The sequence below is a fragment of the Camelus ferus genome, chromosome 6 (assembly GCF_009834535.1).
Source record: "Camelus ferus isolate YT-003-E chromosome 6, BCGSAC_Cfer_1.0, whole genome shotgun sequence".
NCBI classification, from domain to species: Eukaryota; Metazoa; Chordata; class Mammalia; order Artiodactyla; family Camelidae; genus Camelus; species Camelus ferus.
In genome coordinates, this window is record NC_045701.1 from 19,876,121 (window position 1) to 19,903,717 (window position 27,597).

Genomic DNA, 27,597 nt, shown 5'->3' on the forward strand with positions numbered 1-27,597 from the left:
TTGATTATAAGGTTCCCTCTTTTTCTTTCTAAAGAGTCTGTGATCATTCTTGTGAGGCCCCATGGATAAGCAGGCTTTTTTGATCTTCCAGTGTGCTCTCACACTCTGGCCATAAACAGAAGGCACAGGGACACCGTACACCATCTTCATTTATCACCTTACCCACCTTCCAATGACCATGTGGTTAGGTGATTTTGAACAACTGTCTAGAGTTGGATTAAGTGCTGTTTCCCTTTTCTTTTACCTGCATGTGTTATGTTAACAGAATAAAATTTACCAACTGTAAACCTGTGACCATTGAGTTTGATATAATATCCTTTTGTTTTATAGGTATTTCCTTATTATCTCTGAGAATTCTGTCATTTCATAGTAACACATCGTTATTGTTCATCAACAAATATATCATCCTACATGTTATATTTCCTGAAAGAGATGCTGAGATTAGGTTACTCAACTGTTTCACATTACCCTTGCCTGCACAGGCAGTGGACAGGATTATTGACACGCAGCTCTGCAGAGGAATTCTTTTTGTGCTGAGTAGTTTAGGCTGGATCTGTATCCTTGTTGGTAAAGATGTTGATTGCGGGAAAGGAAAATACCAAAAAGATGAGTTTTTTTAGGCTTTTAGTTATAGGGAGTGGAGTATAGGCAGAATGGTCAGTTTTTCAGTAAAACTTTCAGGGAAAAAGATCTTCATGAGTTTAAAGTACTCAAGTACATTGTTTTCTATTTCATTCAAATATTTTTCAGTTTATAAATACACATTTTTTCATAGCCATAATAGTCTTATCCAACTTTTTAATGTTTTTAAATTGTGTATGTTCTGCATTACCAATTTATTCAGAATATACTTATTAAATATCTACTTTGTGCTTGTTGCAGGAAGGATTTAGATGACTGCTTATGATATGATATACACATTTTTCATGTATGAATATAATCTACCTCTTACCATCTCTAATGATCCTTCGATCATATTAGTGAATCATTGTTTGCATAACAATTTTTAATTTGTTTTTGGAAACTATCACAGGTTTTTTGTCTTTAGCAGATCCATAGGTCATCAGCAAAATTATTCTGAAAATTATTTGACAATTATTTGAAGAATGACCCCTTATTTGTTTTTGGAACTTTTATTTCAGCATTAAAGGAATAGTTTTCCTATTTTACATATATCATAGCCTATATTAAAATTTCTTTTGTAAAAAAAAAATTCTTTTGTAAAAGATGTTATGTGGAATATGGACAGACCTGTGCTGTCCAACACTGTAGGCAGTAGGTATATGTGGCTGTTGAGCACTTGAAATTGGCTAGTGTGACTGAGGAACTGAATTCTTAATTATATTTAATGATTTTAGATTTAAAATCTGATTCTTGATTCAGTTATTGGAGAACTTTTGAGTATGTTTGGAACAACTTTGGCTGCTCCAAGTTCTTAAATATAAATTTTTGTAGTCTAAATACAGACCAGGTATTTCCAATGAAAATTTAGTGTTCAAATTGAGATGTGCTGTGACTGTAAAATAACCAAATTTGAACACTTACATGAAAAAATGATATAAAATATCTCAATTTTTATATTGATTACCTGTAGAGATGATAATGTTTTGGATATATTTGGTTAAATAAAATATATTCTTAAGGTTAGATTCAGGAATGTGGGCATAGCTCAGTGGTAGAGTGCATGCTTAGCATGCACGAGGTCCTGGATTCAATCCCCAGTACTGCTATTAAAAAAAAAAAAAAGATTAGGTTCATTGGTTTCTTTTTACTGTAGTAAGGGCTACTAGAAAATTTACAATGACAAATGTGGCTCATATGTTTCTTTTGGATAGCACTGTTGTAGAACACCAGTGGAAAATACTATGTCTCAATATTATTAACATCATAATGTTAACAATATAATAATAATATTAAGTCTCAGGGCCTGGCACAGAGTGGATATTTAGCAAGTATTGTTGAGCGAATTCTCTATCATGTTGTTTATTGGGTCACCAAACTCATAGTTACCTGGTTAATGTGATGGGGTTGTTTTAGTGCCATCTTCCTTCTGCTATTATACCTTCAAGGTTGGAGCAATGAGATCTTTAACTGTCTTGTCCTATGTTTTAAATGGTTCAGCATACTTCAGACTGGCATTTTCTTTAACTCTAACTCAAAGACATTTTTGACATTGTGGACGGTAGACGCATAGCTCATGTGGATTTAGCACTTCACCAAGAAGATGTGTGTAATGAGCAACAACAGGAGCCAGCCAAGATTTCTTCCTTTACTTCACTGAAAGTATCTCAAGACCTAGATGCTGTAGTGATTATCAGCTCCTCCAACACTGCAATTGCTCTTAACTTAAATTTGTATTTCAGGTATGTAGATTACTGCATTCTCTGATTTGAGGTAAATAATTAGAGCCATAAGAGGTTACAGGTGTGCTTGTTAGGTTCCCCCCCACCCCCCCTTAACCTTTAAACAGTTTTCTTTCTCTATTCAGTTAAATCAGGTTCTACCTGCTACATAGTGAGCTTGTTACTGTATAATAATGTGTAGAAATAACTACTGGCTACCTTTTTATTACTGGATACATCTCCAAGTTTTGATTTTGTTTTATGTGTATTTTGATATATATGGCTTATATCATCATGTAAGTAAAAAGTATCAAGCACAATTTTAGAAGCCCTTGGCTGTTATACATTGTATTATACATACATCATACATCTGCTCACCTCTTCCCCACATTAGAGTGAGGAGAAATAGGATTTACCCTGCGTTAGAATGAGGCTTCGGATCCTGGCTGCCTAGGGGATCACTTTTCACTTAAAGAACTTTAACAACATACATTGACCTAGCTTTCTCCAGTTGAGGATTTCCTCAGATGTTTCCCTTGGAGGGTCCACAATTGCAGCTTTCTAAATATATTAATAAAAATTGACTGCTTCTTTGTGTTGCTTTTTGATTTGGAGATTATAGTTGCTTCTGATTTTTTGATGTTTGAAAGGACTATGTGTATATGTGAGTGTGCACACACACAGCAGCCTGTTTATTGCAACTTGTTTATCTCAAAGTAGACCAGTCCACTTTTATGACTTTCAGTGTTAAGAGCTGTCCCAAACAATTAGGAATTTTGGTCCTAACTTAATATGAGTAAAATAAACAAATCCTTGAGTAATTAGGATGCACTTTGATGGGATTATTGCTTACTGTTTGGATCACAAAAAAGGGTTAATTTCATCTTCACATATCAGCCAGAACTTATAACTGTGATCTTTTCATTTGTTTTCAATGGTTTTTTAATACTTTTTTTTAAAAAAATCTTTGAGCAGGGATGATAAGAACATTTTCAGATTATGCGCTTATGTGTCAGTGGGCCATGTTTACTGACTAAAACATACTCTGTTCTTGTAGAGTTACCTCCTAGTCATCTTCCTTGGAAAACAATTTGACAGATCAGAAAGGAGGAAAGACTTCTCAGCTACTCTGATCCTTGAGTGTAGGATTCTGTTCCTCTGGTTGTTTTGGCAACACCTCAGGAGAACTCTGAGGAGAGCAGCAGGCACATTCCTTTGAATAAATTTCATTGAACTGAGCCCCTGTAACATCAGCCAATGAAGAGGTTTTGTTCTGTTCCGAGCAGTGAATTTAGGGATCTGTCCTGTCCAACTAAATGAGTGATCTCTGTTTGTTGATTATTAATTATTTACATGGATTTTTTTTATTAGTGTAACTTCTTGAGGGAATTGACTAGCACGTTTATTTTCTAAGTGTGCTGTTAGATGTGTTTTACCTTTCCTGTCTCCTGACCCTGGTTCTTCTTTTCCACAATACAGAATGTCAGCCTCCTCACTACTTTTCATTTTATCAAGTCCTGTTTATCCTTTGAGCTCTACCTCTTTCATGAAACCTTTTCTTACTAAAACCCCTTTCACTTGTAAATTTAGACTCATTTTATACCTTTTCTCCTCTTTGAATTTCTATAGCACTTCTGCTTTCAACTACAAGTTAGCACTTGATTTTATAGTCTTGTATTATTTCTCTGGTTCTTTTTTTTTGTAGAGTCTGTAAGCTCCATGTAAGCGCCTCATGATTTGTTTGTTCAGTTCACTGTCAATGACTTTTTTTTAACATTTTTTTATTGAGGAAGACTCATTTTACAATGTTGTAGCAAATTCCAGTGTAGAACACAATTTTTCAGTTATACATGAATATACGTATATTCATTGTCAGTTTTTTTTCCCACCGTGTGCTGCCACAAGATCTTGTATATATTTCTCTGTGCTATACAGTATAATCTTGTTTATCTATTTTACATTTAGAAATCCCAGTCTGTCCCTTCCCACCCCCCGCCCCCTTGGCAACCACAAGTTTGTATTCTACGTCTATGAGTCTGTTTCTGTTTTGTATTTATGGTTTTTTTTTTTTTTTTTGATTCCACATATGAGTGACCTCATATGGTATTTTTCTTTCTCTTTCTGGCTTACTTCACTTACAATGACATTCTCCAGGAACATCCATATTGCTGCAAATGTCGTTATGTTGTCGGTTTTTACGGATGAATAATATTCCATTGTATAAATATACCACATCTTCTTTATCCAGTCATCCGTTGATGGACATTTAGGCTGTTTCCATGTCTTGGTATTGTAAATAGTGCCACTATGAACATTGGAGTGCAGATGTCTTTTTGAAGTAGGGTTCCTTCTGGATATATGCCCAGGAGTGGGATTCCTGGGTCATATGGTAAGTCTATTCCTAGTCTTTTGAGAAATCTCCATACTGTTTTCCACAGTGGCTGCACCAAACTGCATTCCCACCAGCAGTGTAGGAGGGTTCCCTTTTCTTCACAGCCTATCCAACATTTGTCATTTGTGGACTTTTGAATGATGGCCATTCTGCCTGGTGTGAGGTGATACCTCATTGTAGTTCTGATTTGCATTTCTCTGATAATTAGTGATATTGAGCATTTTTTCATGTGCCTATTGATCATTTGTATGTCTTCCTTGGAGAATTGCTTGTTTAGGTCTTTTGCCCATTTTTGGATTGGGTTGTTTGTTTTATTCTTATTAAGTCATATGAGCTGCTTATATATTCTGGAGATCAAGCCTTTGTTGGTTTCATTTGCAAAAATTTTCTCCCATTCCATAGGTTGTCGTTTTGTTTTACTTATGGTTTCCTTTGCTGTGCAGAAGCTTGTAAGTTTCATTAGGACCCATTTGTTTATTCTTGCTTTTGTTTATCTATTGCTTGAGTAGACTGTCCTAGGAGAACATTTTTGAGATGTGTGTGAGATAATGTTTTGCCTATATTTTCTTCTAGGAGGTTTATTGTATCTTGTCATATGTTTAAGTCTTTGATCCATTTTGAGTTTATTTTTGTGTATGGTGTAAGGGAGTGTTGTAGCTTCATTGATTTACATGCTGCTGTCCAGTTTTCCCAACACCATTTGCTGAAGAGACTCTTCATTCCATTGTATATTCTTGCCTCCTTTGTCAAATATTAGTTGATCAAAAGTTTGTGGGTTCATTTCTCGGTTCTGTATTGTGTTCCATTGGTCTATATGTCTTTTTTTTGTACCAATACCATGCTGTCTTGATTACTGTAGCCCTTTAGTATTGTCTGAAGTCTGGGAGAGTGATTCCTCCAGCCTCTTTCTTTTTCTTCAATAATGCTTTGGCAATTCTAGGTCTTTTGTGGTTCCATATAAATTTTATTATGATTTGTTCTAGTTCTGTGAAATATGTCCTGGGTAATTTGATAGGGATTGCATTAAATCTGTAGATTGCCTTGGGCAGTGTGACCATTTTAACAATATTGATTCTTCCAATCTAGGAGCATGGGATATCTTTCCATCTTTTTAAGTCTTCTTTAATTTCCTGAATCAGTGTTTTATAGTTTTCCATGTATAATTCTTTCACCTCCTTGGTTAGATTTATTCCTAGGTATTTTATTACTTTGGGTGCTATTTTACAGGGGATTGTTTCTTTACTTTCTTTTTCTATTGATTCATCATTAGTGTAAAGAAATGCAACTGATTTTTGAACATTAATCTTGTAACTTGCTACCTTGCTGACTTCTTCAATTATTTCTAGTGGTTTTTATGTAGACCTTTTAGGATTTTCTATATATAGTATCATGTCTGCATATAGTGACAATTTTACCTCTTCTTTTCCAATTTGGATCCCTTTTACTTCTTTGTATTGCCTGATTGCTGTGGCTAGGACTTCCAAGACTATGTTGAGTAGGAGTGGTGATAGTAGGCAGCCTTGTCTTGTCCCAGATTTTAGTGGGAAGCTTTTGAGTTTTTCACCATTGAGTACTATGCTGGCTGTAGGTTTGTCATATATAGCTTTTATTATGTTGAGATATGTTCCCTCTATACCCACTTTGGTGAGAGTTTTTATCATAAATGGGTGTTGAATTTTATCAAATGCTTTTTTTCATCTGTTGAGATGATCATGTGTTTTTTGTCCTTTCTCTTGTTGATGTGATGTATTACATTGATTGATTTGCATATGTTGAACCACCCTTGTGTCCCTGGGATGAACCCCACTTGGTCATGATGTATAATCTTTTTTATGTGTTGTTGGATTCTATTTGCTAAAATTTTGGTGAGGATTTTTGCATCTATGTTCATCAGTGATAATTGGCCTATAATTCTCTTTTTTGGTGGTGTCTTTGCCTGGTTTCGGTATCAGGGTGATGGTGGCTTCATGGAATGAGTTTGGGAGTATTCCCTCCTTTTCAACCTTCTGAAAGAGTTTGAGAAGGACCGGTATGAGTTCTTCTTTGTATGTTTGGTAGAATTCCCCAGTGAAGCCGTCCGTTCCTAGACTTTTATTTGTAGGGAGGTTTTTTATTGCTAATTCGATTTCATTTCTAGTGATCAGTTTGTTCAAGTGGTCAGTTTCTTCTTGGTTCAGTCTTGGTGGACTGTATGTTTCCAGAAACTTGTCCATCTAGGTTACCCATTTTGGTTCCATATAGTCTTTCACAATATTCTTGTATGATATTCTGTATTTCTGTTATTTGTTGTAATTTCTCCATTTTTCTTTCTTATTTTGCTTATTTGTGCTCTCTTTTTTCTTTGTGAATTTGGCCAGAGGTTTGTCAATTTTGTTTACTTTTTCAAAAAACCAGCTTTTGGTTTGATTGATTTTTTTCTATTGTTTTATTAATCTCTATTTTATTTCCTCCCTGATCTTTATTATTTCCTTCCTTCTGCTGCCTTTTGGGGTTTTTTCTCTTCTTTTTCTAATTCTTTTAGCTGGTGGGTTAGATTGTTTGAGATTGTTCTTCTTTTTGAGGAAGACCTGTATCACTGTAAACTTCCCTCTTTGCACTGCCTTTGCTGCGTCCCATGAATTTTGTGTGGTTGTGTTTTCATTTTCATTTGTCTCAAGGTATTTTTTAATTTCAACTTTGATTTCATCATTGACCCATTGTTTTTTTAAAACCATATTGTTTAATCTCCAACTTTCCTTTTTTTCTCCTTTGTTTCTCTGTAGTTAATTTCTAGTTTCATGGCATTGTGTCAATAAAGATGTTTGAGATAATTTCTCTCTTAAAATTGTTGAGGCTTTTTTTGTGCCCAAGTACATGATCAATCCTAGGAAATGCTCCATGTGCACTTGAAAAGAATGTATGTCCTATTTTTTCGAGGTGTAATGCTCTGAAAATATCCACCAAATCTAATTTTTCTATTGTATGACACTGTCAGTGACTTTTACTTCCAATTTATCTTAGCTATCCATTCCCATAGTCATACCCTGGGCTTTGTCATTACATGAAACTGCTCGTCCCCAAATCACTATTCTGCACATCCTGCCCTGACCACAGCTTCCTAAATTTACAGCTTGCTTACTCAAGAGCCCCTCCTGTCTTCACTTCCCTCCCTCTGCAGCATAGATGCTGTGACACATCATTTAGTCACTTTCTTGAATGCACCCTAACTCCTACTCCTGCCCTATGGTACCACTTGGTCTGACAAATCATTTTTTATTTTTTTGTTTTTTTACCTGCCTTTTTAGTCCCTGCACCCAAGTAACTGAGCACTTGTGAGAAAACTGCAAAGGGAAATGAATAGCACTATAAGTTCACACTCACTACTTTCAGTGGTCTCTCGTGTTGCCTGGAGATTTTGCAATGATTTTTCATGAGTCCGTTCTTTACAACAGTGTTTTTAAACCTCCATTTTCCTCAAATCTCTATTTATCTCTTTCTCCCCAGCTGTTCTTGGATGATTTTACCTCCTACTTTATAAATGAAGTAGAACCATCCAATGCGAGCTCGTTCAGTTTCTCACCTTAAATTTGCAAACCTACTTTCCTGACTCATCTTCTCCAACTTCCCTGCTGTTACAGTGGCGGGATTCCCTTGTGTGTGCTCTGGATCCCATTCCTTCCCTCCTTCTCAGGGACTGGTCTCCCTTTCCTCTCTCGTCTACATCTCCAACCTCTTTTAAGTATTAGATCCACATCCAGTTAATCACCAGGTCCAAGCCATTCTACCTCCTCAGTGTTTCTTGTATTGTCCACTTAACTCCGCTGTCATCACTGTGATCCATGCCGCTTTCATCACTTACCTGAACTAGCTTAACAGCCTCGAACTTGGTCTCACATGTCTGTTCTCTCCTCACATCCATCTTCTGTGGGGCAGCCAGAAGGGTGATGCTAGAATGCACATCTTATCGGACTATAGCCAAGTATGAAGTCTGGGGACAGGATCTGTATCTTGTTGGTGGAGGAACTTCCTTCTCTATGGGTCATCTTTCTTTATTGTCACCTTCCCTTCTTTAACTTCTTTTCATCATCTCCTTGACAAATAAATATCAACCTGTTACCTTCAAATTGTCAAAAGGATTAATAGTTCATAATTTAACTAAGTGCTCAGGGGGGTTACGTGCTCCCTTTCTCCCGCCATCTACTCTTCTGCTTCTAATCAGATGGCTTCTGTGCTTAAACCATAATTTATCTTCCTTCCCACTGGCACACTCCCCTGACCACCACCACCATATAAAAGCTGAAACTCCATAAAGCCCACCCCCAACTGTCTCTGCTAACTTCTCCAGCCTCATCTCACACTGCCACGTTTCTCATTCCCTGTGTTTTGGCCATCCCAGTCTTCTTTGTGCTTCTGAAAAGTGACAGCCCTATTTCCACATGCACTCTCCATCTATGCCTGCATTCATACTTTGCTTTTCTAGTCCTTACTCATTCTCCTTGTCTCAAGCTAAGTCTTAAACTTTGTGTTGGTGGTATGGTGGGTAATTAAGAACCTGGGGTTTATGGTCAGGTAGACAGAAACAGCTGGTCTGTTTCTGTGAGTCTTAGTTTCCATATCTGCAAAAGCGGCTTAAATTTACCTCAGGAGGTTGTTGAAAGGCTCAGATAAGTTAGTTTATATAAAGTTTTCAGCATAACATCTGCATTATAGTAATACAATAAATGGTCTTATCTCTTTATAAAGCTAACTGCCTTAAGATTCAGATTATTTTTAATTGAGCTATTGACATATGATATTAGTTTCAGGTGAGTACATAATGATTCAATATATGTGCATATTGCACAGTGATCACTACAATAAATCTAGTTAGCATCCATCTCCACACATAGGTGCAAATCGGTCATATTCTCAAGGTTGACTTTATCACTCTGCCCTAAGCAATGGAGATAAGAAGTCCAGGTCAGGGAAACTTATTGTCTGGACTCTTCCTACTCTGTGATACCTCCACCCCTTACACGCCCCCACCCCCATTTTCAACAGGAACACGGGTTTGGGGTTGATCATCGTTTTTTGGCCATTGCTATTATTTTAAAACATAGGCAATACCCAGGACACCTACTGTGTGAAAGATCTCTAGAAGACGTTCCTGTTGAAGGCCCTGAAGGCATAGATGAAGATGATCCTGTTAATTCTGACTACAACATGAAACTGACCAAGTTTTCCTTCCAAGTTGATAGGTACAGAAACCTCCTTTTTGGATTTACTTTATTATTATGATTATGATTATTAATTATTTTGTCATTCTGACACAATACCTTTTCACTAAAGGTCTTTTCAGGGGTAGACATGTTTATTTTCTTAAGTGCGTCTTTGCCCTGGTTTAGTGCTTTACTTAGTGCCCTTCACTGTAACAGATGTGAGTTCTGTCCTATCTTCCAGGTCTTGGAAAGCCCAGCTGTCATCACTGAATGAAAGCATAAAGAGCTCCAAACTGGAGGCTTCCTGTTGTGCTCCATGGTTCCAGGATATTCTGCACTTGGAGTCCCCCGAATCTGGTGACCAGAGTGCCAGTGTGCCAAGCTGGGCCTTCATTCCCCAAGGCCTGCCGCACAGGCAGTACAGTTTTCCATGGAAAAGTCCCGCCAAGACCAGGGATCCAGGAAGATTATGGAAAAGAATGCACATCAGTGAGCAGGAGGAGCCCCTTGAGCTCGCATGTGTGTCTGTGACAGGATTCACTGCACTGTTTACTTGGTCAGTAGAAAGGACGGGCTGTTCCATTGCCCTCTGGGATTTGGAGACCCAGGCCATGCAGTGTTTTTCCCTGGGCAAAAAATGCATCCCTGTAGACAGTGGTGGAGACCAGCAGCTGTGCCTCGTTTTGACAGGTGAGAACGTCTTGTGTCAGGTTGGAATCCATCGCCGAGAGCACCTCTCTTACCTGTTTTACTACTGCTGCCCGGGTGATGTAGTGCCTACTCACTCCTCTAAGTGTAGTGTTTTATGGAGGAAATTTGGTGTTAACGTTGGTAATGTTGCCTCATATGTTTGACTTTTAATTAAGGTTATTTCTGCTCAGCTAAGTACTAAGATACTGAGTCAGAAAAAGTTTAAGTCTAAGAAGAGTTGGTTTTAACCCAGGGAGTCTTCACAGGACTTTGGTTTGTACAGAGTTCGTAAGCTGGCAGCTCATAGGCCATATGAGTTTGGATTTGCTTGGCTTGCGCTATGTAGGCTTTTAAAAAAAAGATTTGTGTCTCACAAGCCTGTAAAATTAGAGGGTTTCAGACAAAATCTGTATTTCCAGTTATTACTGTAAAATTAGAATATCTGGCAACACTGGCCCTCATTCCTGCATAGTAATTGATGGGTTGGAGCTGAATTTCAGTGCTCCTAGATGGGCTGCTTTCTTTCAGGTTTGGTTTTCTTGCACTTCTCTCGCCACCTGTTTTGCCTGTAGGCATTTGGGTTTGATGTGTCAGATGCGCATTGATTCAGCATAACCATGCCATAACCTCCTACAGAGCTACTGAGTTCTGATTGAACTAACCATGTGTTTCTTCTTCAGTGTCCTGATTTTGGTAATCATGTATTTCTATGTGTCAAGAGCATGCTATTAATGTTTCGTTTTAGTAAACCAGAAATGTGACATCTCAATAGTTACAAGTTCCAAGTATTGATAGTACAAGACAGTACAAAGTAGCAAAGAGAGGTTTCCTGCTAGTCATAGGATACATTGTTCCTATGAGAATTTGCCTTGTGGTTAGTGTTTAAAAGATAAAGCTCTTCTTTGAAAAAATCATGATGAATTTATTAATTAATGTCATAATAGTTACTGGTACCCAATAAATCTATTTATACTTACAGTGCTGAAATATTGCACAATTAGAGATTAATTCCTGTCATAATCCTAAAACCTATGTCCTAATAACTTATTAAAGTCAACTTTTGTTTTTCTTATAGAAAATGGACTCTGTCTGATTTTGTTTGGTCTGACCCAAGAGGAGTTTTTAAATCGACTAATGATCCATGGAAGCGCCAGCACTGTGGACTCTCTTTGCCATCTGAATGGTTGGGGGCGGTGCTCCATCCCCATACACGCCCTAGAGGTAACAGAGTTAAATGTCTGGAGAATTCTGCTTGATAATCCCTCTGTCCTATATTCTGTTTGACTATAGATTATTTTAGTCAGTACAATACAGATTAGGAGAGTTCATTTAACCTTGCACCAAAAGATCATCCATTTGCTTACTATTGGCTATTTCGTTACCCTGATCCTGCTTAGCAGTTTACCATTTTTGACATTAAAAGATACAAGGTTATGATAACCACTATTTAAGAAAGAAAAACTCACAAGCAATGGAGGCAACATTAAACTGGGAGAAGAAATGATGTGGAAACAAGCTGTGGGAACCTGAAACAGGAATGATCCCTTATTCCCAGTTTGCAGTCCCCACACTTCTAATCCAGCTGTAGTAGTGTCAGAATGGAATTTATATAGCATTTTATAGTTTACAGATATGCATTATCTAAATTGTGCTAAAATAACCACGTGAGATGGGTTGGGTAGTTTTTATTCATTTCATTTTACAGATGAAAAATCTAAGGCTTAGAATGGTTGAGTGCCTTATAGCCATATTAATAAGGCAGGAGCCAGAGTTAATGGCAGGGCACTTTCTGCTGAACCACACAGCCGTGAAAGATTGAGAACTTGAAGTTATTACTGTTATGTGCTAGTCTCGTTTTAGTGACAGCTTTATTGAGATATAATTCACACATCACAATATTCACCCACCTATTGTACAATTCAGCGGGTTTTAGTATATTCAGTTACACAAACATTTTCATTGTCTTATTTCAGAACATTTTCTTCACCCCAAAGGGAAACACTATACCCATAAACAATCACTCCCAAGTTTTCACAAACCCTAGTTTTCAAACACTTATCTGCTTTCTGTCTCTGGATTTGCCTGTTGTATACATTTCATGTAAATAGATTATTGTGACTGGCCTTTGTGACTGGCTTCTTTCACTTAATGTGTTTTCAGGGTTCATCCATATAGAATGTATCAGTAGTTCATTTCTTTCTTTGGCTGAATAAACATTCCATTGTATGGATATAACAGTTATTTTTAATCCACTCACCTATTGATGGACATTTAGGTGGTTTCTTTTGGACTATTGTGAATTATCCTGCTATGAACAGTTGTGTACTAGTTTTTGTTATCATACTTTCATTTCTTTTGGATACACACTTGGCAGTGGAACTACGAGGTAATTCAACTTTTTGAAGAACGACCAAACTGCTTTCCACAGTGGCTGCACTACATTACTTTCCCACTAGCAATGTATGGGAGTTCCTGTAGCTCCATATCCTCACCAACACTTATTGTTCAGTTGTTTTATCAGAGACATCCTGGTGGCTCTGAAGTCAAAAATGAGATGGTATCTCATTGTCATTTTGACTTACGTTTTCTTAATGACCTATGTGTTGAGCATGTTTTTATGTGCTTATTGGTCATTTGTACATCTCTTTGGAGGAATGTCTGCTTAAATCCCTTGTCCATTTTGTAATTGGGTTATTTGTCTTTATTGTTGAGGTCTACAAGTTCTTTTTCTATTTTGGATACTAGACCCTTATGAGGAACATAATCTGAAAGTATTTTCTCCTGTCCTATGGGTTGTCTTCACCTTCTCCATGGTGACCTTTGAAATACAAAAGTTTTTCATTTTGATGAAGTCGATTTCCACACCCTTTCTTTCTGTTGTTGGTCACTTGTGCTTTTGGTGTCCTATCTAAGAAACCAGTGCCTGTTCTGAGGTCATGAAGATTTACTTTAACAAGAGTTTTATAGTTTTAGCTCTTACATTTAGGTCTTTGATGCATTATGATTAATTTTGTGTGTGATAAGGGGAAGTGACCCAACCTCATTCTTTTGCATGTGCATATTCAGTTGTTCTTGCACCATTTGTTGGAAAATTTACCTTTATATCACTACAGAATATCATTGTAGGAAATGTAGTAATAGGGAAAGAAAATTTATCACTTATAAATCTATTATCCGAAAGTAATCACGTTTACTATTAGATTATTTCCTATAGTTATTTTTCCTAAATATTTATTTTAATAATCAGGTCTTATGTCATTAATCTTATCAACTCTATAGGTAAATAGTGTTATTATTTCCATTTTCTCAACGAGGGAATACAGAGAGGTTACATATTCTGATTCAGTTACACTTGGGCTGTGAGTGGTAGCACTAGATGTTTGAACCCAGGCAGTGTGACTACAGAGCCTCCGCCTTACACAGTGTGTGTGTGTGTGTGTGTAGCGAGTTTAATTAGGTGTGTGTGGAATATTCAGCATTTTCTGGCCTTAGTCTCCCCCACACACAAATAATGAATATGTATGACTTAAGTGGTAACAATAATAACAAAACACATACCCTTGTTCCCACCATCCAGGCAAGAACTCGATTGTCTTTCAATGTGCACCCCTCCTGTTGCATGTGTGTCCATCCCCATCCTGTTCCCTTACCTTCCCCAGTCTCCAAGTTAACTGCCATTCTGAAAATTTCTACTATTCCCTTGCTTTTCTTTGTCTTCCTCCATACAAATATTCCCTCAAATAAGGCTATTTAGTTTTGCTTACTGTTGAATTTTGTATAAAATAGAATTTCTGTATATATTCTTTTGGGACCTCCTGGGGTTTTTTTTCTCTAAACATTTTGTGTGTGTGTGACTTACCCATGTTAATTTGTATAACTATAATTCATTCAGTTTGACCCTTGTGTAGCATTCCATTGTCTGAGTATCTTATTTATCCAACCTAAGGTTGTTTCCAGTAGTTTCCTGTTATAAATAGTGTTGCAGTAAACAGTTTCTTACACATCTACTGCAGCATGTGTGCAAGAGTGCCTCTTTGGTGGTATCAGAATTGCTGGGCCGTAGGGACGTGCATTTTTTTTCTTTTTTAAATTATTTTAAATAGACTTTATTGTTTTAGATCAGTTTCAGGTTCACAACAGAATTTAGCAGAAAATACAGAGTTCGTACATAGCCCTTCCCACCCATACATATATACTCCCCTAACCTCAACATCTCTCATCAGTGTGGCATATTTGTTACACAATCAGTGAACCAACATGGGCACATTATTATCAACCAAAGTCCGTAGTTAACATTAGGGTTCACTCTTGGTGTTGTACATTCTGTGGGTTTTGACAAATGCATAATGACATGTAGCCACCACTATAGTATCATATAGAATAATTTCATTGCCCTAAAAATCCCTTGTGCTCCATCTACTCATTCCTCCCTCCCTCCCTCCCCTCAAGCCCCTGGAAACCACAATCTTTTTATTGTTTCTGTAGCTGTGCCTTTTCCAGAATGTCATTTAGTTGGAATCATACAGTTTGTAGCCTTTTCAGACTGGCTTCTTTCATTTAGTAGTATGTCTTGTAAGTGTTTTCTGTCTTTCATGGCTTGATAGATCTTTCTTTTTTTTTCCCTACATCTTATATTTAAGAATTTACATATATGTACTGTTCATTGTTTCTAAGAATGTTTAGAGCTTTAGCTTTTTAAACTTACATGGTTATCAAAGGAATAAAGCCAACCACAAAATAAGAATTAACTCAAAAAGATACATACACCCTGCTGTTAACAGCAACATTATTTATAATTGCCAAGATATGGAAACATCCTAAGTGCATGGGATGTGCATTATTAACTTTTCTAGAGAATACTCTAGTTTTCCAGAGTTCTTTTATCCATTATGGTCTCACCTACAGCGTATGTGGATTTTCATTGTGGTATGTCTTTGCCATATTTGACATATCTAGATTTTTAAAAATTTTGCCAGTCTGATGGTATGAGGAGTGTTAATTTGCATTTCCCTGATTAAGTTTATGCATCATTTTATATATATAAAAATATATATATGTGTGTGTGTCTATGTGTGTGTGTATATATATATATATATCTGACACATATATGACATTTAGAATTTTTTGGTAAAGTGACTAAGTTTTTTGCATATTTTACTCTCGGGGTATTTGCCTTTTCTTAGTGGTTTCTAGTGTTTAATATATTCTAGGTACCAATCCTTTTTTATAGGTGTGATAAATATGTTCTAATCTGTGGCTTGACTTTTTACTTTCTTCATGGGATCTCTAATTTTAATATAGTTCTAAATTTTAATGTTTCATTAATCAGTCTTTTAGGCATGTAATTTGTGATTTCTATACTCAGGTCATAAAGATATTTTTTATATTTTTTCCTAAGTTTAAAATTTTGACTTTCACATTTAAGTCCTCTGTTGTTGCAACTTATGTTTATGCATGGTGTGAGGTAGGAACAAATCTGCTGCCCGTTCCCCAATATTGATGACTTTGTCTCAGCACCATTTTTTCTGAAAATCCTTCCTTTTACCATTGAACTGAAACGTCTTCTGTGTCAAGTTTCCGTATATGCATGAGTTTGTTTCTGGGCTGTATTCTCTTCCATTGGTCTTTTGTCCATCCCTGGGCCTGTTCCATCCTGTTTTAATTATAAATCCCCTCACTTTATTATTCTTCAGGAGTGTCCTTGTTATTTTCACTCCCTTAATCCCTTCCATATTTTAGGATCAAGTTGAACAAAAAACTGTTACTATTTTTATTAGAATTACATTAAACCTATATATCAAGTTGGGAAGAACTGACATCTTTAGAATTGTTAATCTTCCTATTTATAAACGTAGTCTTTGTTCCCTGTTTTTTTTTTTAAGGTCTTCATAACGTCTTTCAGTAAAACATTACAATTTTTACAGTTTTTTTCATTAAGAGCCTGACATTGTTAGCTTTATTTTTGGATGTGTGTGTGCATTTGTACTTAAATACCATATATATTTACATATATGTGAGTTATATATTTATATTTAACTATCATATATTTAAATATATGTAGTATCCATATTTCTATACATTTAAATATTACATATGGCTATTGTAAATGGTATATTTTAAAATTTAGTTACCAGTATAAAGAAATACAAAAGTCAACATATAAGTTAAATGTATTGCACATTTGCTAAATTCTCTTATTAATCCTAATTTATCTGTTAGATTTTATTGAAGTTTCTATATAGTTGATTTACATATAACTTCAAAATAATACAATTTGTTTCTTCTCTTCAAATCCTTGTTTTCTGGTTTTTTTTTTTTTTAATTCTAAAAAAAAGAATTTTGCTTCTGGGACCTCTAATATAATATCACTCAGAAGTAACAGTGAACATGCCTATCTTATTCCTGATTTTAAAAAAGAATACCTATGATATCTCACTAATAAGGTATGTGTGTTAAGATTAACTACATTTTCTTTTTTGCAGTTATGATTTTTTTTTAACATGAATGGATATTGAAATTTTATTAAATATTTATTCTGAATCTTTTGTAATAATTATATGGATCTTCTCCTTTAATCTGTTAACTGTAATAAACCACATTACAATTGTATTTATTTTTAGAGATTTTTATATAATTTTATTTTTATTATGAAATATGATGTATTAAAAAGTATGTATAGAATATATATAGTTTAACAAATAATTATGAAGCAAAACTCTTACAACCACCACCCAGGTCAAGAAATAAAACATTACTAGAACTTTAGAAGTTCTTGTGTCTTCTACTTGTTTGAGTAGTAAATATTCAGTTTATGTTCTTTTAGAGGATATCCTAGGAAATATAGTGTATGTATTTAAATTGTCCAATTCACAATTCATAACTTCACCCTTTGAATAATACAAGTCCATCAAATGTTTGTTTCATTTACTCTTTCCCTATTTATGTTATTGTTTTTTATTTTTTAACCATAATAGACATCATTTTTATGTATTTAGGTTCATTCATTTTTTAGTGGAATTGATATATTTTCTTTGTTCTTCATTTCTTCTTACAATTAAGGCCTTTTTTCTACCTGGACTTTGTCATTAAGAGTCTCCTTTAGTGAGGATCTGACTGGTGTGGAACTCCTAGGTTTTATGTGAAGAATGCTGTTGATTTTGCTGTCATTTTTGAAAGATAATTTTGTTGGTTGTGGAATTCTGGGTCGGCAGTTACTTCTTTCAGCACGTTGATGATCATTTTCAGCTCTTTCTGGATCCAGTTGTCATTGAGAAGTCAGCTGTGTTCCCTTTGAAGGTGGTTTATTTTTTTCCCTTTCAGGCAGTTTTTACAATCCTTTTGTTTTTAGTGTTCTACAGTTTAGCTGTGATTTTATATCTTACTCTTGAGTCATGGTTCTCAATTGGAAAAATACTGATTTACACGATGCTAATTCTTTAATATTTGTTGAGACTCAGTTGTAGTTAGTAGGTACTTAGTTTCTGTAAACGTTCCACATGCTTGAAAATTGAATGTGTATTTTCTAGTTGTCACAAGGTACTAAAGTCAGTAGTAGTTAGTATTTTCACACTTTCTTCAATTTCTCTTGACCTGTATGAGTTTTTGGATAATTTCTTCATGTTGCTTTTTCAGCTCATTAATTCCCTTTTCAGCTATGTCTGACATGGTATTAAATGCATTCATTGAGTACCTAATTTCAATTTTTTTTTACTTCTATAATTACTATTTGGTCATTATTTTTAAAAATGTAATTTTGAAAAATTTCAAATTTATAGAAAAATTGTTTAAAACAGTAAAATGAGCATCCATTTACCTCTTCCCCATTCACCAGCTATTACATTTTGCTACATTTGTTTTGAATATATGTGTACTTCTTATTTTTGCTGAACTATGTGAAAGTTACAAACTTCGTAACTTTTTTCTACGTATTTTATCATATATCTCCTAAGAGTAATAATATTCTTATTTAATCATACATAATTCAGTTTTCCCTTTCACCACCAAGAGCAAAGGCATAGTTTGTTTATGGTCTCCCTCTGGTGGCAGTAATATTTCTAGTTCATCCTCTTTTGGAGAGTGTCACCATGCATAGACCCTAGGTTTATCCTCTCTTTTCTTCCTCCATACATAATTTCCACCAGTACCTCTCACACCAGCCTGCCTGGCCTAACGCCCAGAACATCAGCCCATTGGTTCTCAAAATGTGGTCTCCAGACCAGCAGCATCACCCCAGACTTACGGGGTCAGAATCTCTAGGGTCAGGGCTCAGCAATCCACATATTAACAAGCTCTCCAGGTGATTTTTAGGCACAATGTCTAAAGGCTAGGAGTGGTAAACTTTCTGTCAAGGGCCAGAGAGTAAATATTTTAGGCTTTCCAGGCAGGTTGCTATTGTAACTACTCAGATATGCTATTGTAGCCATTGACAATATGTAAACAATGGGTGTGGCTGTGTTCCCATAAAACTTCTTTTACAAAGACAGGCAGGACTGAATTTGGTTGGTGAGCCTTGTTTTTCAACCCCTGCTTTAGGCCATCAGAGATTTGCCGATTCTTTCTGACAGCAGCTGGCTTTAGAGCTTTACTTTTCTGAATTTGCCTTTCTTCTTGTTTTTATTCTCTGAGGACTTTTCTCACTTTCTTTCCAGTTCAACTGAGCATTTATAGACATGTGTCTGTGTTTATAGTTCATATATATATATACACAATTGGCCTTGAACAACATGGGTTTGAGCTGTGCAGGTCCGCTTGTATGAAGATTTTTTTCCAATAATAAATACTACAGTACTATACAATCTGAGGTTGGTTGAATACATGGATGTGGGTGGAACCTCTGGTTCAGAGGAATGATTGTAAAGTTATACTCTAGTTTTCAACTGCACAGGAGGGTTGATGTCCCTAACCCCTGAGTTGTTCAAGGGTTAACTGTATGTATATATTTTTTAATCTGTGATTTTTAAGTGTTCTGAACAGAAAGTTTCCTCAGATGTATAGCTAGGAATGGGAGCCTGTTTTTAGCCTGCTTTTTTAGTTTAACTTTGTATCATACTGCTTTAATGTTTTAATTCAGAGAGACTATATATAACTTAACTGTAACAGTGATCCCCAAGTACCTACCTTTGAATGGTTTTAGAATTACAGAATGGTAGAGCTAGAAGTGTTTTCTAGTCTAACCTCCTGTTTCTACTGAAGGAAAAACTGATGTTCAGAAAGGTTACAAAGACTTGCCCCAGATCACGTGGTCACTGTCAGAATCTTCCCTAGAACTCAGGTTCTCCTGCAAGATAAAGATAGCCTTGTGTTTCTTTCTGTTTCAGCACATGAAGTACTATAGTTTATTTTTTTAAATAAATTGTATCCTGATTTTTTTTTTCCTATTGTAATTTTTTTTCTGATTTTCTCCCATTTTAGGCAGGTATAGAAAATCGTCAGCTGGACACAGTAGATTTCTTTTTGAAGAGCAAGGAAAATCTTTTGAATCCATCCTCAAAATCTTCTGTACCTGATCAGTTTGATAACTCTCCATCCCATTTATATTTAAAAAGTAAGTGGAATAAAGACTTCTACGTTTGTATTTATCATTTTTCCTTTTTAATCACTTTAAAATTATTGTTGTGTTTTCTAACTATTTACTTGCCAAGACTTTGTCATGACATTTTATGTACTATCTGGACTCTTGAGAGAGTGGTGAGAATCTATTAATGTTCTCATTCTACACTGGGTATTTATTGTTCATATCCTGAACTGTGTTTTGTATTTTTAGTACATGCAAAGAAGAGATGATCTGTCAAATTCAAGAGAATTTTATTCAAGAGAGAATAAAATTGATTTGCAAGATTCCCCACTCTTGCAACTGTATGAGAGGTATAGTGACAGTGCAGCTGGCTGAGTTGGGGATTGGAATTTGTTATAAGAATTTTCAGCCTGACTCTTCTGCTTTTTTGCTACATTACCAACACTTCTTTTCAAGATTTGGCTTTCATTTTTAATAAACGGGAGCTCTACTTTTATTCCTGGACCAGGTAGTCATGCAAACCTTCTCTTTTGAGAGATAGGGTAATAAAGTATGTTTTCCTTTGTACATAAAGTTTTATAATCTGCTTTTTTTCACTTGATAATATACTGTAGATATCTTTCTTGATAAAAATGGATTTATTTATTATTTATGGTGGCATAGAATTTTGTTGTATGGTCTGTACGATAATTTACCCAAACTCCTATTACACATTTAGGTTGATTCACTTTTTACTATTATTGGCACTGTGTTATAAATGCTGTATATGTGTGTGTGTATAATTTCACATATGAACAATTGTTGGGATTAATTTTTCAATGTGGAATTCACAGGTCGAGGAAAAACACAATTTACATTTTTAAATGCTTTGACAAATTATCCTCCAGAAAAGTTTTAACAATTTGTACTTTAAAGTGGAGAAAATGACAACTTACTTTTTCCTTCAGTGTAACGCTAGTTCTCACTGACGATGTGGATTAGAAATTTTCTTTTTTAAAAGCGTTCTCTTTTGTACCTGCCTAAATGAGTACAAAGTTGGTCTCCCTCTTGAATTGCTAACTTTTTTATGCTCCACTGTTTTTAAAAGTGTGTTTGAATTGAAGAGAAAGGCCTGGTTTGTGGTATTGAGGGGAAGCCCATCAGCAGTCATGTGGCCATTACTCTCCTCTGTTTGGTGGTCAGTGATTTCTTCTCACTCCATTCTCACCTGCACTGCTCTGCCCTGAAGGGTGGGGACGGTTCTGGAAACAAGCTTGAGACTAGCTTTACCTGCTTTCTCAAGGTAAAACCTATGTTTCCCATCACTCCTTACACAGATGCAATTCTAGAGGTGGAGCCAATGCTACGATAGATAGTAATCACTTTATGTATTTGAAGCTGGCAAATAGAGGATTCAAGGGCCTACATTCTTGCTTTCACCTGCATGTTTAAGAGAATGGTTTTGGAATCAGACAGGCTTAAGTTCAGATTTTTGCTGTGCCACTGTCTTTCAAATTAGCTTGGGCAAGTTATTTGTCCTCTCTGAACCTCAGTTTCCTCATCTATGGAAAAGGGGCTGTATAACACTTACCTCTCAGGTTGTTGAAGGGAATAAATGAGAGAGCATTTATAAAACACCAAGAACAAAACTTAAAACATAGTAGGTGGTCAGCAAAGTCATAGTTACTAGTAATACCAGTAAAAAATCACTAGTAATCAGTAGATTCACTAAAATTTGCAGGTTGTAAGACCTCATGAAAGTTTTGTGAGCTTTTTGAGAATAAGACATTGGTTCTTATCTTATATTTTTAGATATTGCAGCATGGTATTTTTGGATAGGTTGATTTATTGGGAGTATCCTGGTGTTCTTAATGTTACTGTCTTTGGTTTTTCCTCAGATGTGGAAGAGCTGACACCAGCATTGGATTTACTTTGCTCGGCAATTAGAGAAAATGATTCTGAAACCCAAAGCAAACACTTTTCAGAACAGTTGCTTAATCTTGCACTGTCTTTCCTTAACAAACAAATAAAGGAGCTTTTTATTCACAATGAAGGTAAAAACAGCAGCAAAGAAAGGGCTAATTATCCCATTCTTATGTCAGGACAGAAATATAAGTGCATGAGAGAGCATAAGCCAGGGGAGTGCTGTTTGCTAAGATTGGGTAAAGTCAGAGTGAAATGGATTCTAATACCGGGAAAGTTGGCAGAAAGGACTAATCATTGTAAAGAGAATGAAAAGTGTTACATTAAAACACAGAAATACTTGTAAATAGGAGAAAGCTCAGAGATTTTTGTTTGATTTGAAAACACTGACTTTGAACTTTGCTGTTTTATAGAATTTTTTATAACAGCTCATGGTGTATTCTCTCTCCCCTCCCACCTGTATATATATATATTTCATATATATGTTTATACATATGAAATTGGTACATTGATATTTTCCACAGAGCTAGATGAACATCTACAGAAAGGAGTGAACATTTTGACCAGCTACATTAACGAACTTCGAACCTTCATGATAAAGTTTCCTTGGAAGCTGACAGATGCTGTAGATGAATATGATGTAAAGGAAAATGTCCCCAAAGTAAAGGAGAGCAATATGTGGGAGAAACTCAGCGTTGAGGTAAATATGAGTAGTTATCACGTCTTTTATTTGCCTGATTCAAAAGCTCTGAGAAAGTGATAGAAGAAACAGAATTTAGAATCTATACACTTGGGGTGGGGTTCAGTGGTAGAGTGCATACTTACCTTGCACAAGGTCCTGGGTTCAATCCCCAGTGCCTCCATTAAAAAAGAAATGCATTTAGAATCTGTACACTTGTGTACACATAATGGAATACTACTCAGCCATAAAAATGAATGAAATAATGCCATTTGCAGCAACATGAATCAATAATCATTGATTTTTAATTTGAGGGAGGTTACAGTCCACTTTGAAAGCTGTGAATGTGCAAAACAAAAAAATGCATGTGATGTGTGCACATTCTTCCTAAAATATGTATATCTTCCTAAAACATATATATGATTATATCGCTCTTGCTTTTAGGATCCTTCAGTGGCTCTGCATAAGTTTCAGGATAAAATCCATGTCGCACACACAATTCCCTTTTTGATAGACCTCTGCTTTTCTTTCGAGTCTATCTGCTACTGTCTCCATCTTTTTCTCCAGTTGTATTAAGTAATTTGGAGTTCTCTGAAGGCCTGATACTGTTTCTTACCTTTATGCCTCTGCACATAATATTCCTTTCAGAACGTGTGTTCTTATCTCAATAAACGTATGTAACACTTACTTGTCTTTAAAACTTCACCGGTAATCTCTACTAGGAAGCTTTTTTTCCTCATCTCTCTTATCTGTCTGTCTGTCTGTCTATCTATCTATCTATCAAAGTATAGTTGATTAACAGTATTGTCTTAGTTTCTGGTTTACAGCATAATGACTCAGTTATAAATACATATATTATTTTTCATTATAGATTATTACAAGCTACTGAGTATAGTTCCCTGTGCTGTATAGTAGGACCTTGTTTATCTCTTTTTGTATTCATCCCTCTCATTTAGATGTTCCTCTTCTGGACCCTCCTCTCTGTAACCCTAGAATACCTGTATCATCACCCTTATACAGTACTATAATCAGGGCTTTTTTTTTGTATTTCTTTCACTAGTCTAAAAAATCCTGGAGAACAGAGTCTATATTTTGGTCAACTTCATATCTCCTGTGCAAAGAGCCAAATCTGTTAGTAGGTTTTCAGTAAAAGTCCCTTGGTTAGGTGCTCAGTAAATGTGTAAGTCCCATGTTGATAATCACACTAATAAAAAAGAACTCAGAAGGCAAATGTTTTTCTTCCTTTTCCTAGGAAGTTGTTGCCAATGCCATTTTAAACAACAAAATACCAGAGGCACAGACTTTCTTCAGGATTAACAATCATTCTGCTCAAAGACTCAAGGAGTTGATTAAAATAGGCTTAGATTTGGTCTTTGACAGTTTGAAAAAGAACAATATAAAGGAAGCCTCTGAGCTTTTGAAGAATATGGTAAGTGGCATAATCTGTTTAATCATAAAGTCTCTAATGTAAGAGAAGCTCTCCATGTATTTAATACAATTTCTGGTTGATAATGAAAATTGATTCGTGTCCATAGTTGTGTCACATACTAAGAAATTTGTGTAGCATTTACTAGGAAATGACAATAATACTGACAAACCTTCAGTACTAAGAACTTTCTTGAAAAGATTTTTTATTGCAATTTCTATCACTTGCTGTCTGTTAGACTTGGCACTTTGGTTCGAAGGAGACAGTGTTTCTCATAGAAGATTTCGCACACGTTAGAGCATGCCCAGGACCTCATTATTTGTTGGGGGACATTCTACATTGTTCATGCGACCTCTTACATCTCCATTTGAACTTTCTAATGGCTTATACCTTTGCTTTGTGCTCCATTTTACTTCATTTGAGACGGGAAAGCTCTAGAGGTAGACTTCCTGGACCAAGCTGAGATCTGGCCCTTATCTGCATGGTTCAGGTCTTGCCCGTGGTCACTTTCTGAAAGTTCAAAGGAGTGAAACTATGTAAGGGTTGTTATTTGCATTGACTTTTGTCTTCAGCAGAATTATAGCAGATACCTGTGGTTTTGGTCCTATAGTAGCCTGGCATTACCTTAAATTTTTCTATGTGCTGCTTTTTTTCTGGCAAAAATAAGCACTTTAGGACTGTAGGGATAGGCAGTAAATGTGTATGATAAATGTAAAAGTGAATGTTCATAAGAGCAGAAAAGCTGTGAAATTCTAACACGGCATATGTCTATATTAGACTACTTCTGTATTCAACATAAATTTATGTTCAAAATAGCTCCATTACAAAATTTAACTTTTCTTGATTTTCTGTATTTACAGGGCTTCAATGTAAAGGACCAGTTGCTCAAGATATGCTTTTATACCACTAATAAAAATATACGGGACTTTTTGGTAGGTAAAGGTGAGACTGTAGTTTACATTTTCTCATAAATGTTGGTGAAACTTCAAAAATGAATTATTTTAATATTCAACTAATATCTAGTAAGTAAAAGTATGACAGCTTCTTTGTCTCTTTAAATGACCATTTTGCACTTGTGGTAAAGGAAGATTTGGTAAATTACCACATTACCACAGATATTCAAAATACAATTCCTAAATGGCATTTAGTCTCATGACATTTGTTTTGCAAATGTTCTTGATTTTTGTGAGGTCACTGCTTTAATTACTTTTTATTCAAGGTTGAAATTTTAAAAGAGAAAAAATATTTTTCTGAAAAAGAAAAAAGAACTGTAGACTTCGTGCATCAAGTTGAGAAGTTTTATTCAGGACATTTCCAAGAAAATATGCAGATCCAGTCCTTTCCCAGGTAGTCTCATTAGCCCCCTTTTTATAACATGGGAAGAATATTGTGGACAGTGTTTATAATTGTTAGCACGGCCTTCTTATGTGGAACTGAGCTTACATTCCCTGGGAAGATAAAAGCTGTGTCATCCAGAGGGGACTGTGCATAATCAGATATATATATATTTAAGATAATAAATACAAAATTAAGATTATTGAATTATGTGTTCCCCAAAAGAGTAGAACTTCTTGAGGAGATAAAAATGAATGCTACTTTTTCTCCAAAACTAAAAAAGAAAACTTGTATTACTGGTTTTTTAGGTATTGGATAAAGGAACAAGATTTTTTCAAGCACAAGTCTGTTTTGGACTCGTTCCTGAAATATGATCATAAAGATAAACTTAACAAACAAGATCATAGAATTGTGTTAAATTGGGCTCAGTGGTGGAATCAACACACGCAAGAATCCATCCTTCTCCCCAGGATAAGTCCAGAAGGCAAGTGTGAAAAAGCCTAAAATCTGAACATATTGAATGAGGATTAAATTAGGCATTGGTATTTGAATATTTTGGTGTGTCTCCATTTTAAAATTCATTTTGGAGGAAAAATACTCAATTGTTTTAAAATGCAAGTCATTCCATTAAGACCTGTTATCTCGAGGTTTTTATAAGGGATTTATAATGTAATAGTCAAAGAGAAAAGTCATGTGGTTCAGTGAATAGAGATTTCAGGGCTAAGAGTTCTCTTCCCAGGCTCAAAGTGACGTTTTGTTTTTTCAAATAGTCTTTGAGTTTCTTCTCTTGTACAAACTGAAGATCTGTATCACACCAGGGCTCTGGGGAATGACAGTGGTTGACAGTGGTAATTCATAGGGTGTCAAATTTGTGTTTGTTATTACAGCTGAAGTTTTTATTTATATTAAGGAAAAGAAAAGGAAAAAAGAGGGCTGCAAAGATAAATGAAACACACAGATAATTCACAAATTTCATTTAACCACTGGAGTAATGAGAAGCAACATTTAGTTCTTCCTTCAGCTGATGTATTAATTATAAAATGAACACTATCACAAAAGAGGAAAATAGCAAAAGAAGCAGAGGGCCTGAATAATTCTTCTGTTATTTAAATATTTGTCCAGATTGTCATATTTACTCAGTTGCTTAGTGTTGAGTTTTGTGTCAATAATCATAATTCATTGCTATTTTAGAATGTATTTTGTTCTTAATATAGAATACAAATCGTATTCTCCTGAAGCCCTCTGGAGATACCTCACAGCTCACCATGATTGGCTCAGCATTATCTCATGGATTGGAGAATTTCAGACCCAGAGTAGTTTCGCTTCACTTCAGCAGAACAAATGGCCCCCTCTGACTGTTGATGTTGTTGATCAGAATACTTGTTGCAGCAACTACATGAAGAATGAAATTTTAGATAAGCTGGCCAGGTATAGTAACTGTGGGGATGAGTAAAAAGAAGAACAATAAAATATAATGGTGTAATTTTTTTCCTTTGAAATGCCATGAATCTAATTCAACATTGTTTGATAGTATTTTAAAATTGAAAGGGCATTATCGTATAGTGAGGTTTTAAAATCACATGCATTTAACATCAGATAGTAAATAGCTCTCAAATTCTAGATGAAGGTCCTTTCCAAAACATTGTATGTGCTTTGGTGTAGATATAGTAAGCTATCCATGGGGCTACAAGGACCAAGTGACAAGAGCTGAGATGAATTTACCTTAGTATCCTGTAATGTCTCCCACTCTTCTCAGTACTGTCACTGCACCTGTACGCCACACATGGCCTTAGACTAAAGAGGACTGCTCAGTTAAGAAATTAGTGAGGAGAAGTATCTCTTGAAGTGATAACTGAAGACTTTAAACTTTTAATTCATTTCTAAAAATAACTGTTAACTTGAACTATATGAACATGCCATTTGTGTGGGTCAGAAATGTTGAATATCAGCAATTTTCATATGGTTTAATCTAATCTTTCTCCCTAAGCTGTCAAAATAATATAAGGAGACTTTAATAACTTATGTTAATTTTTAAGTTTCCTAAAATTAGTTTCCATATATTATTTTGTATTTATACTTATTGGGGAAGTATAGCTGTACTGTCCTACCCAACTGAAAGATGTGAAGCATAACTGCAAAG

General features: G+C 35.5%; 1 protein-coding gene across 3 annotated transcripts in view; it reads left to right on the forward strand.

Moving 5' to 3' along the window:
• Window positions 1-27,597, forward strand: part of LOC102503712 (SPG11 vesicle trafficking associated, spatacsin) — a 76,384-nt gene that overhangs the window by 3,491 nt on the left and 45,296 nt on the right. For 2 of the 3 annotated variants that reach the window (XM_032481322.1, XM_032481323.1), the window contains exons 3-15: window positions 331-555; window positions 2,162-2,363; window positions 9,813-9,950; window positions 10,153-10,601; window positions 11,677-11,822; window positions 20,013-20,145; window positions 21,993-22,148; window positions 22,542-22,717; window positions 23,949-24,125; window positions 24,983-25,054; window positions 25,342-25,469; window positions 25,766-25,941; window positions 26,672-26,885. In XM_032481322.1, the coding sequence (XP_032337213.1) occupies window positions 331-555; window positions 2,162-2,363; window positions 9,813-9,950; window positions 10,153-10,601; window positions 11,677-11,822; window positions 20,013-20,145; window positions 21,993-22,148; window positions 22,542-22,717; window positions 23,949-24,125; window positions 24,983-25,054; window positions 25,342-25,469; window positions 25,766-25,941; window positions 26,672-26,885 (2,392 nt within the window). The remainder of the gene's footprint in view (window positions 1-330; window positions 556-2,161; window positions 2,364-9,812; window positions 9,951-10,152; window positions 10,602-11,676; window positions 11,823-20,012; window positions 20,146-21,992; window positions 22,149-22,541; window positions 22,718-23,948; window positions 24,126-24,982; window positions 25,055-25,341; window positions 25,470-25,765; window positions 25,942-26,671; window positions 26,886-27,597) is intronic. The other variant, XM_032481324.1, reaches the window with a different exon arrangement.